Consider the following 14,111-nt stretch of genomic DNA (forward strand, 5'->3'; position numbering starts at 1 on the left):
CTTTTGTTGGAATGCCTGAGTATTCCTGTCACCTAACCCTACTCCATTTCTCATGTTTGTATATCAAGGGAAGCTCAAGTAATAGCAGTGAGGAAGCACTGTTAGAGGGCTGCTGGCAGAATCTGAGGGGGCTTCCAGTGAGGATTTCTCCCCCTTCCACTCCCCACGGTACCTCTCTAGGTAAATCACCTTCCTTGCTCTAAGAACTCCATTAGGAGGCCTAGTCCTGTATATAGTTCTCTGTATTGCCTACACTGTGCAAGGGGCAGGGGTAGTGAGCTGCACCTGATTGTGGGGGATTATCCTGGCTGGACCTTCTGAGCAGCAGCCGCGGAGGGCTTGGATGAGTGTTGTGCTGGGGAGGGGCCCTCCTCCCTCCCCAGTACTTGCTGCTGCCAGGGGGGTAGAGGGCTGGGGGGATTCTCCTCTCTGGCCCCCAGCCCCAGGGCAGCCTGCTTTCTGCATCCCAAATCCCTCATCCTTGGCCCAGCCCTGCACCCTAACCCTCTGTCCCAGGCCAGAGCCTGCAAGCAGCACCCAAAGTCTCTCTCAGAGTCTGCACCCCTCCTGCATCTAAACTCCCTCCCAGAGTCTGAGGCAGGTGTGTGGGGGTGGGACTTGGACCCATTCTGGGCACCACCCAAAATTATGCAGAGCTGCTGCCCCTGGCAAGGGGTGCGAAGAGATGCCAGGGAGCAAACACGGTTTTCAAAGCTCTGCTATCTCACTTAGCGTATGACTTGAAATAGCATGGTGGAAAGGAGACTAATGCTAGTCTCACATAGCCAAATTTCAATGGCAGTGCATGCATTTCGCTTGCAAAGAGGACTATTAAACAGATAATGACCAGACCTAGCCCTGCTAGTGCTCTTGGTATATGAAAGTAACTGCCTCTAAAAGCAGCATATCCTCTGCTTTTCTACTGGTGTAGTGTCAAACTGAACGGGATTTAACTATCAATGTTGCACATGCTCAGCACAGCATTTGATGTGGCGTGAGAAAGAGCACGAAACTGTGGGCATCTGTAGTAATGACAACACTTCCAGGTTTTGACTTGTAGGCAAATACACACACATTCACATACTTTTGGTTAATCAGAAAACCAGAATGCCTTTTCGGGGATCTGAAACTGTTCCTAGTCACCTTTCCTGGACCCCTTAGACATAGTCTGCAGTCTCCCAGGGGTCCGTGGACCCCAGGTTGAAAACTGCAGCTCCATCTGATTAATAAGTAGTACAGACACTCTAGGAACCAGCTGTGCAAGTAACCAAGTACCCTCAGTGCCTGATAAAGCCAGTAACTGCTAAGGAGCGGCAGCAAGTTGCAGGACCTGTCCCTTGGTGAAGAACATCATGGGAGCAGCCAGGCACATAATTCATTTCTGTAGGGAAGTGGCCTGGACAATGAGTGCACTATTAGCAGGGGAATTAAACTAAGCCTATCTGGACTCATTGGTTTCTGAATAAAAGTGAGGCACTAGAAGTTGTGTGTTTTCAAAGCTACTTTTTAGGAAGATGGATATTTGAAGGATTTTTAGAGCAGCGTTGTTCCTACCACTGCAATTAAAGGTCTGTTGGCATTTCCTTACAAATCCTTTTTCTTTTTCTTCTTGGGGAACAAATACGACATTCAAAGCTAGGATAGAGAGAGAGGCCCAGATCCTGAAAGGTATTTAGGTGCCTAACTCCCATTTCTTTCAATGGGAATTACCTTTGAGGTTTTGGGCCATCCTACCTTGCGAAAGAGATGCCAGCCTTAACTTTGAATTTTCCTCCACTCTTTGTTTTAGTTTTGGAGCAGAGATATACCTTGTCCAACTGGTGTTGGAGCTGCTTTATGGAGTTCACTATCAAAATGTGCCTGCATTGTCTTCCCTGTGAAATTTTGAAACAAGAACCTTTGTGATTTCTCCCATGCTGCCCCTCACACCTGGGAGGAGCTCCCCATCAACATCACAAATTCACCTCATTATTCACCTTCAATCCCTCCTCAAAGTCTCCTTTCCTGTGATGCCTACAAAAGACTTGACAACACGTAGGCCGCTGGAGTGCTGAGACCACTGCCCACCATGCTGAGCAATCCTGTTTCCTAGTTTCCTTGTATTCACCTGTCTGATTGTTTGTGCCCTTCTGTTGTCTCCTGTCTTATACTTAGGCTGTCAGCTTTCTGGGGCAGGAGCTGTCTTTTGGCTCTGTTTGTACAGCGCTTAGCACAATGGGGTCCCGGTCCCTGATGAGGGCTCCAAGGCATGATGGTAATACAAATAAATAATAATTGTAGATCTGGGACTGCATTCAATATTGGTCTAGTGGTCAGCGGAGGTAACTAGATAACGGGACCCTGGATACCTCTGTGGCTCTGCCACTGACTTGTGGCCCAGTCCTTCAAGTAAAGGACCTGAATTCATGTGCTAGCTCTTCTCTTCGCTTTCTGAGTGACCTTAGCATTAATCACTCTGTAACATAGATCCCTGTCTGTATAAATGGGGATAATAATCCGTCCTTTCTGCCACCCTTCTTCTGTGTTGTCTCTTTAGATTGTGAAGTCTTTGGGGCAGGACTGTCTCTCAGTGCATTCAATAGCACCTAGCACAAAGGGGCCCTGATCACGGGGGGATGGAGGAGTGGGGGGGCAAAGTGCTACTATAAAGCAAATCCTAATTAAGTCGCTTTGGCCAAATCACTTGATCTCTTTGTGTCTCACTTTTCCCCATCAATAGAATAGGGTTCAACAATGTGTTTCTAGGCCTTTCCATCATACAGATTAATACTGACGACAACCATTCCTCTACTTCCCCGAGGGTTGGGAGGATTCATTCACATTGGTAACAGTTATGGCAAACTAGATATTGGGCAAACTGTTCCTCCTGAACAGAACTACCCTGGCAATGAAGATTTCCCGGGCGGGGGCTACTGAGGATAGTTCCCAAGCGTGGGGTGACCTACAAACCCCACGGCTGAGCACCAGGCTGTTTTAGTGGGCAGAAGAGCCCAGCAATGCCAAGTGTTCTCCTTGGTAAGGGGCAAAGGGCTCGGGGAGCTTAAGGCTGCCACACAAAGCATTTGTCTGTTTCTAGCTCATCAGCTATTTTGCCCCATCTTCCAGCGGAGGGAGAAAGGCGGTGGAAGAGCAGGGTGAAAGGAAAAATGGATACCAAAAATCATCTTAAAAGTGAAGGGAAACAGAAAATTGTACAAAGGGGCATACAATCCCCTTGAAAGAGGAGCTTTAACTCTAAGCCACCCCCTCCTCACTGATTGAGGCACAGAACAGGGCCAGGTGCAAACCATCAGCCTCAGAGTCAGCTGCTAGCAGGTGATGAGGAAGCATCCCAGGTGTTTTCCAAGAGCTGTTGGTGTGCTGGGGCTGCAGCCCCTCCTATATAACCCCTGTAGCTGAGTAGGAGGTGAGCTGTTCTGGTGTCTTCATGTGGGTGGCTTGACTCTCAGCCATGAGGTTGCCTGTATTACAGCTAGGCTGGTCTTTTTACAGCATGTGGTAAGTGTGGGGTGGGTTGGTTAGGGCCCTGTATAGGGAGGGTTCTGTTTGCTGAGCTGGCTTCTGAGCATCTTCTCTCTTGTTTGCAGGCTGCTTCTTTTACTTGGCTGCCTTATAGTGCCCTTGACAGCTGGAGTTACTAGTTCCATGGCTCTAGACTTCCCAGGTAACCAGGGCATTCCCCTGATCATGGTTGGAGGGGGGGGTAGGATAGTTTTACTGACCCTGGGGTGATACTCCTCTCCATTTGCTGGAGTGAGTGGGTTTTAGCATACTAACAGTCTGTATGCTGTCTACTATCCTGTGTTGCAAGGAGTTGATATCAGACTGCTCACTTCCTCTTGTAGGGACGGTGTCTTGTCACACTGACAAAATGTTGATTGGGTTTCCCAGAGAGCTTGGAAGCAACTTCTGGCAGGTCCATGTAGTTGGTAGGTATTGCTGCATGTTTAGCTAGGTTCTCAAGGCAACTTCTAGCAGCATAGCTGACCAGCTTACTCTTTCTAGATGCAAGTGGTGAAGAGATTGTAGACTGTGACTACACGGTGGATCATGAGAGGCTGACTCTAACTGCTCTGTATGTGAACTGCACCAGACTAGAGGTAAAACTGTCCCTCTGCCTTGGGAACATGCTCACTTGACAGAGGGTCTAAAGTGACACCCACTAAGTGACCCAACACTGTAGTTGGGTATGTAATGTACCATCTCTCTTTCCTGGAAGACTCCTTCTCTCCAGAGCACCCACTGAGGTGGTGCTTCCATAGAATAATGACTAATCGAATGGCTCCCAACAAATCAAATTCCTTCCTTTGAGTAACAATGCAAATACAGAGCCACTTTTAAAAACTAACCCTGCCTCTTCTATAGACAGCAACTTCAGCTGAAGCAAATTCTCAACTTGAACATGTGGCCTCTGAGGGCTGGCTCTAATTGCTGATCTGAGGCAACCTCTAGTCATGTAAAACTGTGCCACTGCCTTATTCTGACCAGTGTGTTCTCTTGCTCTAGCATGACCAACACCAGCTGAGACTAGAGCTGCTGGTGCCCAACAAAACCATTTCAAGGGACAAGAACGTAACCTACAGTATTGGCTGTGATTCTCTTCAAGCAGATGAAGTCGTCCCTACTATTTTTACAGGAGCTACAAACTGTACTAAAGACTTCATGGCAGTAAGTGGGGCAGTTTGACAATCCCTTGGAAAGGGAACTGCTCTCAGCTGTAGAGAGGAGTCCGACACCTCAATGGCATCTCAGTCAAATCGTAAAGATGTGTCTGTAGACTCTCTTTGGGTGGTGGGAGTAAGGAAACAAAACTAACTGACTAGCAGGATGATAGTGGATTTTCCCCTTCCTGATCTCTGGGAAGACTCAGATTCAAGACTAGCCTTCTTAGTTGTAAAAACTCTAGCTAGTTACCTTTACCTCCTCCTTTGTGTACTTCTAAGAGCTTGCCTGGCTAGGCTTGACACAGCTTACTGAATTATGTAGACCCCTCTATTGGCTAATGGTCAGTAGCTGTCAACCTGAGCACAGGTGCACTAAACTACAGGGGGAGAAGAGCATTTGCTGCTTCCCCACCTTGTCCCTCCAGAAACAAGCCAGGCCTCTAGCCACTGCAGCACACTTCCTCAGACTCCCTGAAAGCTTCCATTCCTCTAATTGGTTAGAGGCTCCTTGTTCCATTCACCATGGTAAGCTTGCTTGGTATCCTCTTCTCTTTGAACAGTGTGCTTTGCAGTCAGCTGCTGTCCCGTTCTCTTTCAGGTTGTATTTCCAAGACTCCTTCCCAGTTTTGCTGATGAACACATGGTATGAAACTTTGGTCAAAATGGGGGCTGGGTGTGCAAAATAACATGCCTCTAAAGTAGAACCGCTGCATGTAGAAACTGCCACTTTGGTGATGGTTGCTAAAGTAGCAAACTGGACCCTTCAGTATCTCTCTAGTGTTGGTTAGCCAAGCTGCCACACACAGCAGCCTTAACACTCCTTAAAGATAAGAACAATAACCCCCTTGCTCGGTAATGAAAAACCTTATGCCTGACTGACCAGAAGTCTCAAATTGCAGACTGCAGAATCTCAGATGGCCTGGATACTGTCCATAGATGATGGAACACGAACACACAGGCTAAGCCTTAGGCAAGCCATGCAGCAAGGGTATACATTCCTAGCTGACAGCAACAACCTAATCTTCCAGGTTTCTTTTGGTGCAACTGGAGTCACCTCTTACAAGGTAGGTGCACAAGACTGTCTAGATGCCAAAAGGCAAAACTTGCCATAGGCAAATGATGGTGTCTATAAATAGAAACCGTGAGAAGTCTCAGACTTCTGAGGCTCACTAGTCTGAGCTATTGGGGCAGTCTGATTAGTCTGACTCTACATGCAGTCCATGAGGGCATCTGGAAATGGGAGTGTGAGAGCTGCCTGCCTACTGAAACAGCTGCAGCTTGACTTCTGGCTATGACTCCATGTGGTGCATGAGGGCCTAGAATGGAGCTTGTACACCCTTCCCAAGAACTCCTCTGTGTAGGGGTAACGTGAAACAGCTAGGGTGTAACTCCAGTGGCTAACATCTGCAGTCTCTTCAGAACTACAGCCTGGCTTACTGAATCCTAATTGACTTCTTTTATACCTGGCACTGGGAACTGCACTGTGAATAAGCCGCTGTTCTCAACTGTATCTATCCTCTGCAGCAAGACAACCAGATGCTATATACTGTGGCATTCAAGCTTTCATATGGGCCTCCTGACCAGCGGTTAACTGTAGAATCAAGAATGATCTGTGCACCAGGTAAAACTTCCTCTCCTCACAGCAGAAGCTGGTCCCTCCTCTGACCTGAGAGGGACTTGTACCTTAAAATGTCTCTAGAAACTAACAGAGCTATTCTTGCAGGTCCAGCAACCTGTAACTCCACACACATGACTGTTTCCATCCCAGCTTTCCCAGGGATCCTCTCTGCTGTGAGTATAGACAACAGAAACATTCCCATGACCCAACTCCAAGCAAATGGAATTGCTCTGGACACAAGAAGGGGTGTGAAGCTACACATCAACAAAAGAATCCTGAAGTCCAGAGTAAGCTCCCTACAAACTAGTATCTGACTCCATTTAGGAATGGTCATAATTGTAGTTGAAATGCAAACCATAGATGTAATAGAAAGGGCTTAACTACAAAATCGGATTTGATGTCCTTCCAGCAGAGTCTGTTCCAAGCCATAGGACTGGACTAGACTGTAGGTATCTGTACCTTCAGCAGCCATCATTTGCCTGGTTGTGAGAGTTGAGGGAAAAGAATCGGATGCAGCCAATGTCCAAATCTTCAGAGTAATGTTCATATAAACCATTAACTTTTTTCAGGCACTAATCTGATCTCCATTACTGCAATACAAGCCCCCTCTCTATCAGCCCTTTCCAAATGTGTGTGTGTGTGTGGTTTTTTTTTTTTTTTTAAAAATACTTCCTTGCTTAACATTCAAGCAATGTTTCCTGACGACAGACTACCCCTTGCTACTGCACTGGACTTGAGCTACTTGTTCTGGACCTTCTCTTGTCTTGGTAACATGACACTGGCTCTCCAGGCTGCAGAATGGCACAGGCAACCTGTCTACTACTCCCACAATACTCCATGCTGGCAGTTATCCCTGGAATGATCAGTAAGGCTATTGCTCTTCTCAAGAAATTAGAATACCCCCATGGATGGAATGAGGAGTCTAGTCTAATATACCTAGATAGAGATGGTATTCAGTCTCCTGTAGATTGTGCGGCTTATGTGAGATCTCTGGGTCAGGGATGACTCTGAGAATAGAACCTAGCCTGCTGTATTCTAACGCTTACAAATGAATTAAAGTTGTGAGAACCCAGGCTGCTGGACTACTTAGTCTGGTTCTGCAGAGCCAAATATATATACTTAAAAGATTGAGCTTTGGACAAGGTCTAAATATCTCTTTCCTAAAGATGACACTCTAAATCAGTTATGGATGTAAAATTTACAAACTTCTACTTCTAAACCAGCCTACTCAATCTCCTGGAGTAAGAAGTAGCTAATCAAAGAAGAATATTTCTGGCTAGATTGGTCCAGTCTAAATGAGTGTCTGATCTTGGGCAAAAGGCTACCTTTGCCATTGTCATCTTACCAGCAAACATAAATAACTAAAATTACCATTGCAGACTTTCAACTGTCTTAAATAACAAATGTCGTGGCCTGCCTCCCTCTCTTCCAGCTGTACAAGGAGAGCTGCTTAGGACTTCAGTCCTACATAGCATCTCTAAGGCTAACTTTCAACTTCCGTGGAGAAATGGTGTCAATGGTCACTTACCCAGAGTGTCCCTGTGATCAACATGCACCAATAGGTAAGACCACATGTACTTCTGTCAACTCATTCTGTGCTGGTTCAGCTATCCCAGAAGTAATGGCCTACAAATGAGACTTCATCATAAGGATCCAATGTTCAGCATGAAATACTGAAGCTGTCTGTCATCCACCTCTGTACAGGAGAACATGAGTGGACCTCAAACTGCAGCGCACAGCTCAAGATTCACTGGGTGAACATATGGCTAAAAGTGTTGATATATTTGGTGTAAACTCTTAATAGCTGGCAAGCAAAAATTACAATTTAGGGTGGTTCTCAGCAACTAATGGGCTCCACTATAAAGATGCCAAGTTACACTAATTCAATCTAAAATGGATGCCCCTTCCTAGCTGGTGGGGCGTCTCAGGCCTATGTATCTGATTACATATTTGGATATTCTGGACATCCACTCCTTGGAAGTGGAAGGGAGTCTTCATTGCATTTGTGTTCACTGTAAAATGAACTGCTTTCCTCCTCCTTGCGCACCCCCCCCCCCCCAAGGTGGCAGGTAGGCAGCCCCATATACAACTGAACATCTCATAAGCTTTCCCATAGTTCCCCAGCAGCTGCTAGCTCTCTGCTGCAGAAGAGGATTCACCAGCTGTCCCCTGACCTACAGTGCCACTAATCTTGACCTGGAGCCATACCACTTCTCCTGCCTGGCCTGCCCTAAACCACTCCTAATGGAATGTTTCCAGCCTAGTCTCAGGTTTTGGTTCCCCCTCATCTAAGCCATAGAGCACTGCTTGCCAGCAACTCTGGGTCCTTGAGCCTCCTGGCATGAGCTGTTGCAGGATCCTTGCCCTCCAGGTCATGCTATACAAACTGGAGATACTACAATCCAGTAGGCTCAGGACAACTCCTCCTAGGGTAGTTAGGGCCCCTGTGCACACAGCTCAGAATACTCTAGTCCCTCACTGAACTGAGGCAGGAGCTGCCATAGCCCCATGTCCTGGAGTCCCCTACAGCAACCCATCCCAATTCCTTGAATGTTTCAGCTGCTGTGTGCACTCAGGATGGCTACATGGACTTTGAAGTACAGAGTGACAGGACAAAACCAGCCCTGGACTTGGATACCATCAGGCTAAGAGATCCTACATGCAAACCAGTCTTCAAGTCTCCCTCAAATGACATGGTTCGGTTTCACGTCCCACTGAACAGGTGTGGGACAAGGCAGAGGGTAAGTGTCAGGACACTGACTGCTAAAGGCGCTCCAGTGGCAGGGCAGTCACTAAGACTCCTGTATCCCCTGTAGTTTGAAGGCGAGAGGACGACTTATGAGAATGAAGTGCGTGCCTTGTGGGCAGATCAACCGCCACGCAGGATTTCTAGGGACAGTGAATTCAGGTCAGTCCACAACTCTGCTGGTGACAGCCCATCGCAACACTAAGCAAAGTGACTGACTGCAAATAGCCAGCTGACCTGATGCTGCGCATTCTGTCTTTCAGGCTGACCGTAGTGTGCACCTACAAAAGTGGTGATGCGTCCCTGAGCATAAGGATAAGCAGTCTCCCTCCTCCAGTTTCTTCAATAAACCAGGGTCCTCTCTCCTTGATCCTGCTGATCTATCCAGGTAAAGCTTGCATCTAGCTGCAAATGGTGTCCAGGGCAGAAATGAAGTGATTCCCTCCATAGTCAAAGGAGCTCTTCGGTCCCTACTATCCAGAGCAGTAGACCCAGAGACATTTTGATACCCAGGGGTGGCATGATTCCATCACGGCTGGTCTGTGACGTAGACCTGGCAGGCTAGGTTTTAATAGAGCCTCTTGCTATGGGGGAATCCAGTGGGGATGTTGGGTTTAGGAAGCTTTTTCCTCTCCCTGTGCAAGGAGTTCACCTAAAGCACCCACTAGCTGTGTCCTTCTATGCACCTACAGTACCAGACTTCTTACATAGCTGGCTGCTTCATCTCTCTAGATTGAGATTCCGACCTATTGTGAACTGGGCTGTCAACTCTGCCGTACTTGGTTTTTTCAGATGACTCCTACATGCAGCCCTACAGTGACGACCAGTACCCTATTGTGAAATATCTGCGGCAACCAATCTTCTTGGAAGTGCAAGTTCTGAACCGCAATGACCCCAACATCCGACTGGTACTGGATGACTGTTGGGCAACAACATCGCAAGATCCAAGCTCTCTGCCCCGGTGGAACGTTGTTGTGGATGGGTAGGTATATTCCAACTCCTGTAGGAACACAGGTGAGGCTGGCCTGCTCAAGTGTTTCCCTGAAATGCTATGCAAAGGCTTGTTGGAGCTGTGAGCGCCATGTTCCTCACATGGATGTAGGAGCAAAGGGTTGCTGTCTGGCTATGATCTGACCACAAAGTGTAGGTTGCTCTAGCCTTAGGTCAAGCTAGACATTTGGGAGTGCACATGCTCAAGGACTACAGTGTGTAAATGCCAACTGTCACTCTAATGGCTCACAACTGAGTGACTCAATCTCTGTCTCAACTAGAAATGAGTTGCTGTCCTAATGCAGGCTTGCGCGTTCAGGCAGATTCCTCTGAAACAGTGCAGAGGATCTCTCTCTCCTGGGCAATGTACTAAATATTAAACTTGAATGTTAATGACACAAACCTTCAAAGACTCCCTTCTCTACCTGATTTCAACTCTGACCTCTCTAAAAAATCTGCCTTCCTTCCCTCCCCTCCCCTCCATGACTTTCTACATGTATCTTCTATAGGTGTGACTATGAACTAGATAACTACAGAACCACATTTCATCCAGTGGGCCTAGCAGTCAGCTATCCCAACTATCGCCAGAGATTTGAAGTGAAGACCTTTGCCTTTGTAGCAGGTGACAAGGCTCTCACTAGCCTAGTAAGTGCAGTCCCTCTTGCACTAGCTAAAGGCTCGGGCTTCCTGTGCTCCAAATGTCTCTCCCTTATCTTTGCTGTAGGTGTACTTCCACTGCAGTGCTCTTCTCTGTGACAGACTTCATCCAGACTCCCCTCTGTGTTCAACACAATGTCCTCCCTCAGCCAGAAACAAACGAGGTAGGATCTAATCACTGACAACTAGAATATCCCCCTGAACACAGTGTACCATACCAGAATCACAATTACAAAAAGGCCTATTGAGGTCCCCTCCAATGCTACATCTAGTCCAGTCCCCTGTACTGAGGTAGGATAAAGTATTCTCATCACCATCGTCCTTAAACCAGCAGGGACAGATTCTGCAAACCCTCTAGGTAACTTGCTTCAGTGCTTAACTGCCCTTATTAGGGCGGTTTTTCAATTGAAGCCCATGAGTTATTTGTCTCTTTGTACACAGTCTTAAGTATTTATAAGGTGTTAGTGATCTTGTCCAGTTATGTACCCCCTCAGTTTTTTCCCAGCCTAAACCAATTATTTGGTCACATTTTTTAGACCTTTAATTCTGTCCAGAGGAGAACAGAAATGGACTATTGCCAGTTAGCTTAGTACATGGAAATCCATTATTCAACTAATCTGTGGTGACTGATCTTTTGCAGATGTTGTGATGCAAGCACAGAACTCTGGTGTAGCAAGCTTACCTGGTCCTGTTTGCTTTGTAGCAGATGAATGGCCTTCAACCCAAGGTATAGGAAAAAATGCTCTTCTCCCTTACCTAACAGCATGTTGGTGCTAATTCAGGCTTATTACAAAATACTCTGGTCACGAATTTGTGGTTCTACCCTATTTCCCTATAGAAGAGACTCAACTGAGAGAAGAAGCATGGACCACTGTTGCAACAGCAGCTACTGTGATCCTCTGCCTGATGGCCACTTCATTGGTGTCAGTGGCTTTCCTTAATCTGAAGAGGACAAAAGCTGTAATGGTAAACTGAGTCATTAAATGACTTGTGACAAAATAAACTGCTATATTCATGATGCATTAGTTCATAGTGGAATCTTATTCTGAAAATTTCTATCATGATCCTTCGACTGATTTCAGTCATGAGCATTTCTAAAGCCTGGATTGGGGGGCAAGAGGGGAAGCTTTTACTGCCTGGGCTGTGACATCTCTCAAGATCATGCTGCATGAGCATGGTAACTCTTCCCCTGACACTTGACTGTCATAGGTACTTACTCTTCAATGGCAGGGCCACTTCTGGACACGCCTCCCCACCATGATCTTGGCACATGAGTTTGCCTCTAGACAAGGATGGTGGTCTACTGCTGTAGTGTTTGATCCATGCACCCTAATGGACGTGATATAGATGGAGCGATTGCAGCAAGCCCACAGCTCCACCTACAACTGCAGGCAGTATGTTTAAATGTGCATTCAGCAATGCAGATCAGGGTAGGTAGGGGTTATACACATCTACTGACCTGTTCTAGTTAGGGTTACACAGTTTTATGTAACACTATATAATGTACAAAAGAGCAACTCTAGTCAGATCACAGCTTCATGTTCCTGGCTTCTATCTTCTTTTAAGAATTGCCTTCTGTTGCAATAAGACTCATGGAAATCTTGAGCATCTTTGGGCTCTCTACTCCCAGGGGCTGTAACTCCCATTGCTGTCAATAGGTCTTATGCTGGCACAGAAGCCAAATCTTGTAAGGCAGTGAGCATTCCTACTGAAACCCATTTGACTGAGAATACTCATAGCACCTTGAGGAGCAGGCTGCCATAAGTGAAGTCCAAGATGGTCCTTGGTCACTGACTAGCTATGATAATGATCTGACAAAGGCTACCAGTGTCTTTGTCTAGAAGATAAGCTTGCTTTTTCTTTGAGTAGTCTTATTTCTGCTTGACTTATGCTAGTAATATTGAAGATGACCTCTTTAAACTGGTACATTAATCTTAAAATGAGATAGTGGAACTGGAAAAGTTCAAGTCAAGATGGGTAAAACTAGGAACACAGTGAGCCCATGTAATTTTCAAAATGGCAATAGTACAAGGAGGCTGATCTGAGCTGGCTGGAAACTCCTTAGGAAAGATTGAATGAATTTTTTGTTCCAAATTGGAACACTAAATTTTTTTCAGAAAAATTAATACTTTACTTTCACACAAGATTGTAATGACAGCAGTTTTGACTTATATCAACTTGATTTTTTTTGTCATACAGACATACCATAATACAAGTCTACATAACATACTATTGTTTTTGTATTTCCAATGTTTTCACCTTTATTAAAATAACACCAGGCTTATTAGGTGAGGTCCTGTATGAGTCTTGTATGTTGCACTAGCATTGACCTTCCTGTGTTTGAGCTTAAAACCCTTATGTTACTTTCCTACTACCATTAGACAATTTATTTACTTACAAGAATTGGGGCAAGCAGGAACACTGTTACTATGGAAATAAAGTACAATAGCAATAATGAAGCTGGAGGAAGACAAAATTTGTCAACATGAACATTCTAGTATTAAATCAATACTGTATTACTAATTCTGGCATGCTGTGCACCAGCAATACTAAAGTATAAAACAGCATGTCAAATTAAAAAGAACATGACAGTAAAATTAAACTCCAAACCCAAGCAGTGCTACTTATGAGATTTATTAGGCTCAAATAGCTTATTTTTGAATAAGGAATTCCTAAAAAAAAAAACTCAAATCAGGAAGTCTTTCATATTCAGCATTTTACTTTAGTTGATTATTCTTTCTATGAAACGAAGATGTTAATCTCCTCCAGACTACTGACTCCTGGCTCATAACTTTCATGGCAAGGGATTCTTGATGTATAATGAGGGAGGCAAGACAGGGAACAGAGTATGGGCTATAAGCAGCTGAGGTATGAGGCTTCATTTTGAAGCAAAATATTATCTACAAATGATAAAGAGCTTAGAATTTAAAACAACACAAGCCTAAAACCTCCATTTATACTACATCAAAGAAAAATACCAGCATTACACAAATGGCAGATCAAGAACTTGAACCATTTCAAGGTGGTTATTTCAAACTGATATGTTTGATTTAGGGCACTTACAAAGCATGGGGGGTAGTTACTGTGATTGATTTCCAGTGTACTAGAGCCTACCCTTTTAAAGACAACTAGAGGGGGGGAAAAGCAGTCCATTACCACTAGCAACTGGCTCAAGCTCATTTTCACAGCCTCTGTCTCTCTTAAAAGGGGAGCTTAGGATAAAATTTGAGATGAGGCATGATAGCTCAATGCAAGCACATGTAATTAAGAATATCTGAAAATGTTCTTCAGGCCTCTGGTGAAATAAGAAAGTACATATGACCGTTGAATAGCTGCTCACCAGAAATGTCCTGACTTCAGTCCCTGGCCCTTGTGATGAAACCAGATGGATGGTAATTTGGTTGCCTTTGACTATCTCAGCTGTTGAGGAGTGATC

The 14,111-nt window shown here is 45.5% G+C and overlaps 1 protein-coding gene across 2 annotated transcripts; it reads left to right on the top strand.

The window, feature by feature from the left end:
* The first annotated feature begins 3,333 nt into the window (after positions 1–3,333).
* LOC102941195 (zona pellucida sperm-binding protein 2) lies at positions 3,334–11,693 on the top strand. 2 transcript variants are annotated; one of them, XM_037911801.2, is made up of 18 exons: positions 3,334–3,498; positions 3,588–3,664; positions 3,846–3,929; positions 4,006–4,100; positions 4,507–4,668; positions 5,263–5,307; positions 5,564–5,728; positions 6,189–6,285; positions 6,388–6,569; positions 7,715–7,844; positions 8,842–9,023; positions 9,099–9,190; positions 9,292–9,416; positions 9,821–10,010; positions 10,528–10,663; positions 10,743–10,839; positions 11,316–11,402; positions 11,514–11,693. In XM_037911801.2, exons 1-18 carry the CDS (start codon positions 3,452–3,454, stop codon positions 11,648–11,650), a joined length of 2,130 nt encoding a protein of 709 aa, XP_037767729.2. In that variant the 5' UTR covers positions 3,334–3,451; the 3' UTR covers positions 11,651–11,693. The 2 variants fall into 2 exon arrangements, with proteins under 2 accessions (XP_037767729.2, XP_043380385.1); XM_043524450.1 differs by lacking the exon at positions 3,846–3,929 and having other exon boundaries at positions 3,340–3,498.
* Positions 11,694–14,111: the final 2,418 nt, after the last annotated feature.

Source organism: Chelonia mydas, chromosome 10 (assembly GCF_015237465.2).
Source record: "Chelonia mydas isolate rCheMyd1 chromosome 10, rCheMyd1.pri.v2, whole genome shotgun sequence".
NCBI lineage: Eukaryota > Metazoa > Chordata > Testudines > Cheloniidae > Chelonia > Chelonia mydas.

Bases quoted from the DNA above. Each gene is read 5' to 3' on its own strand.
- LOC102941195 (XM_037911801.2), top strand. From the start codon at position 3,452: ATGAGGTTGCCTGTATTACAGCTAGGCTGGTCTTTTTACAGCATGTG. The intron at 3,499-3,587 runs GTAAGTGTGGGG...TCTTGTTTGCAG, and splicing joins TGGTCTTTTTACAGCATGTG to GCTGCTTCTTTTACTTGGCT. The intron at 3,665-3,845 runs GTAACCAGGGCA...TTCCTCTTGTAG, and splicing joins CATGGCTCTAGACTTCCCAG to GGACGGTGTCTTGTCACACT.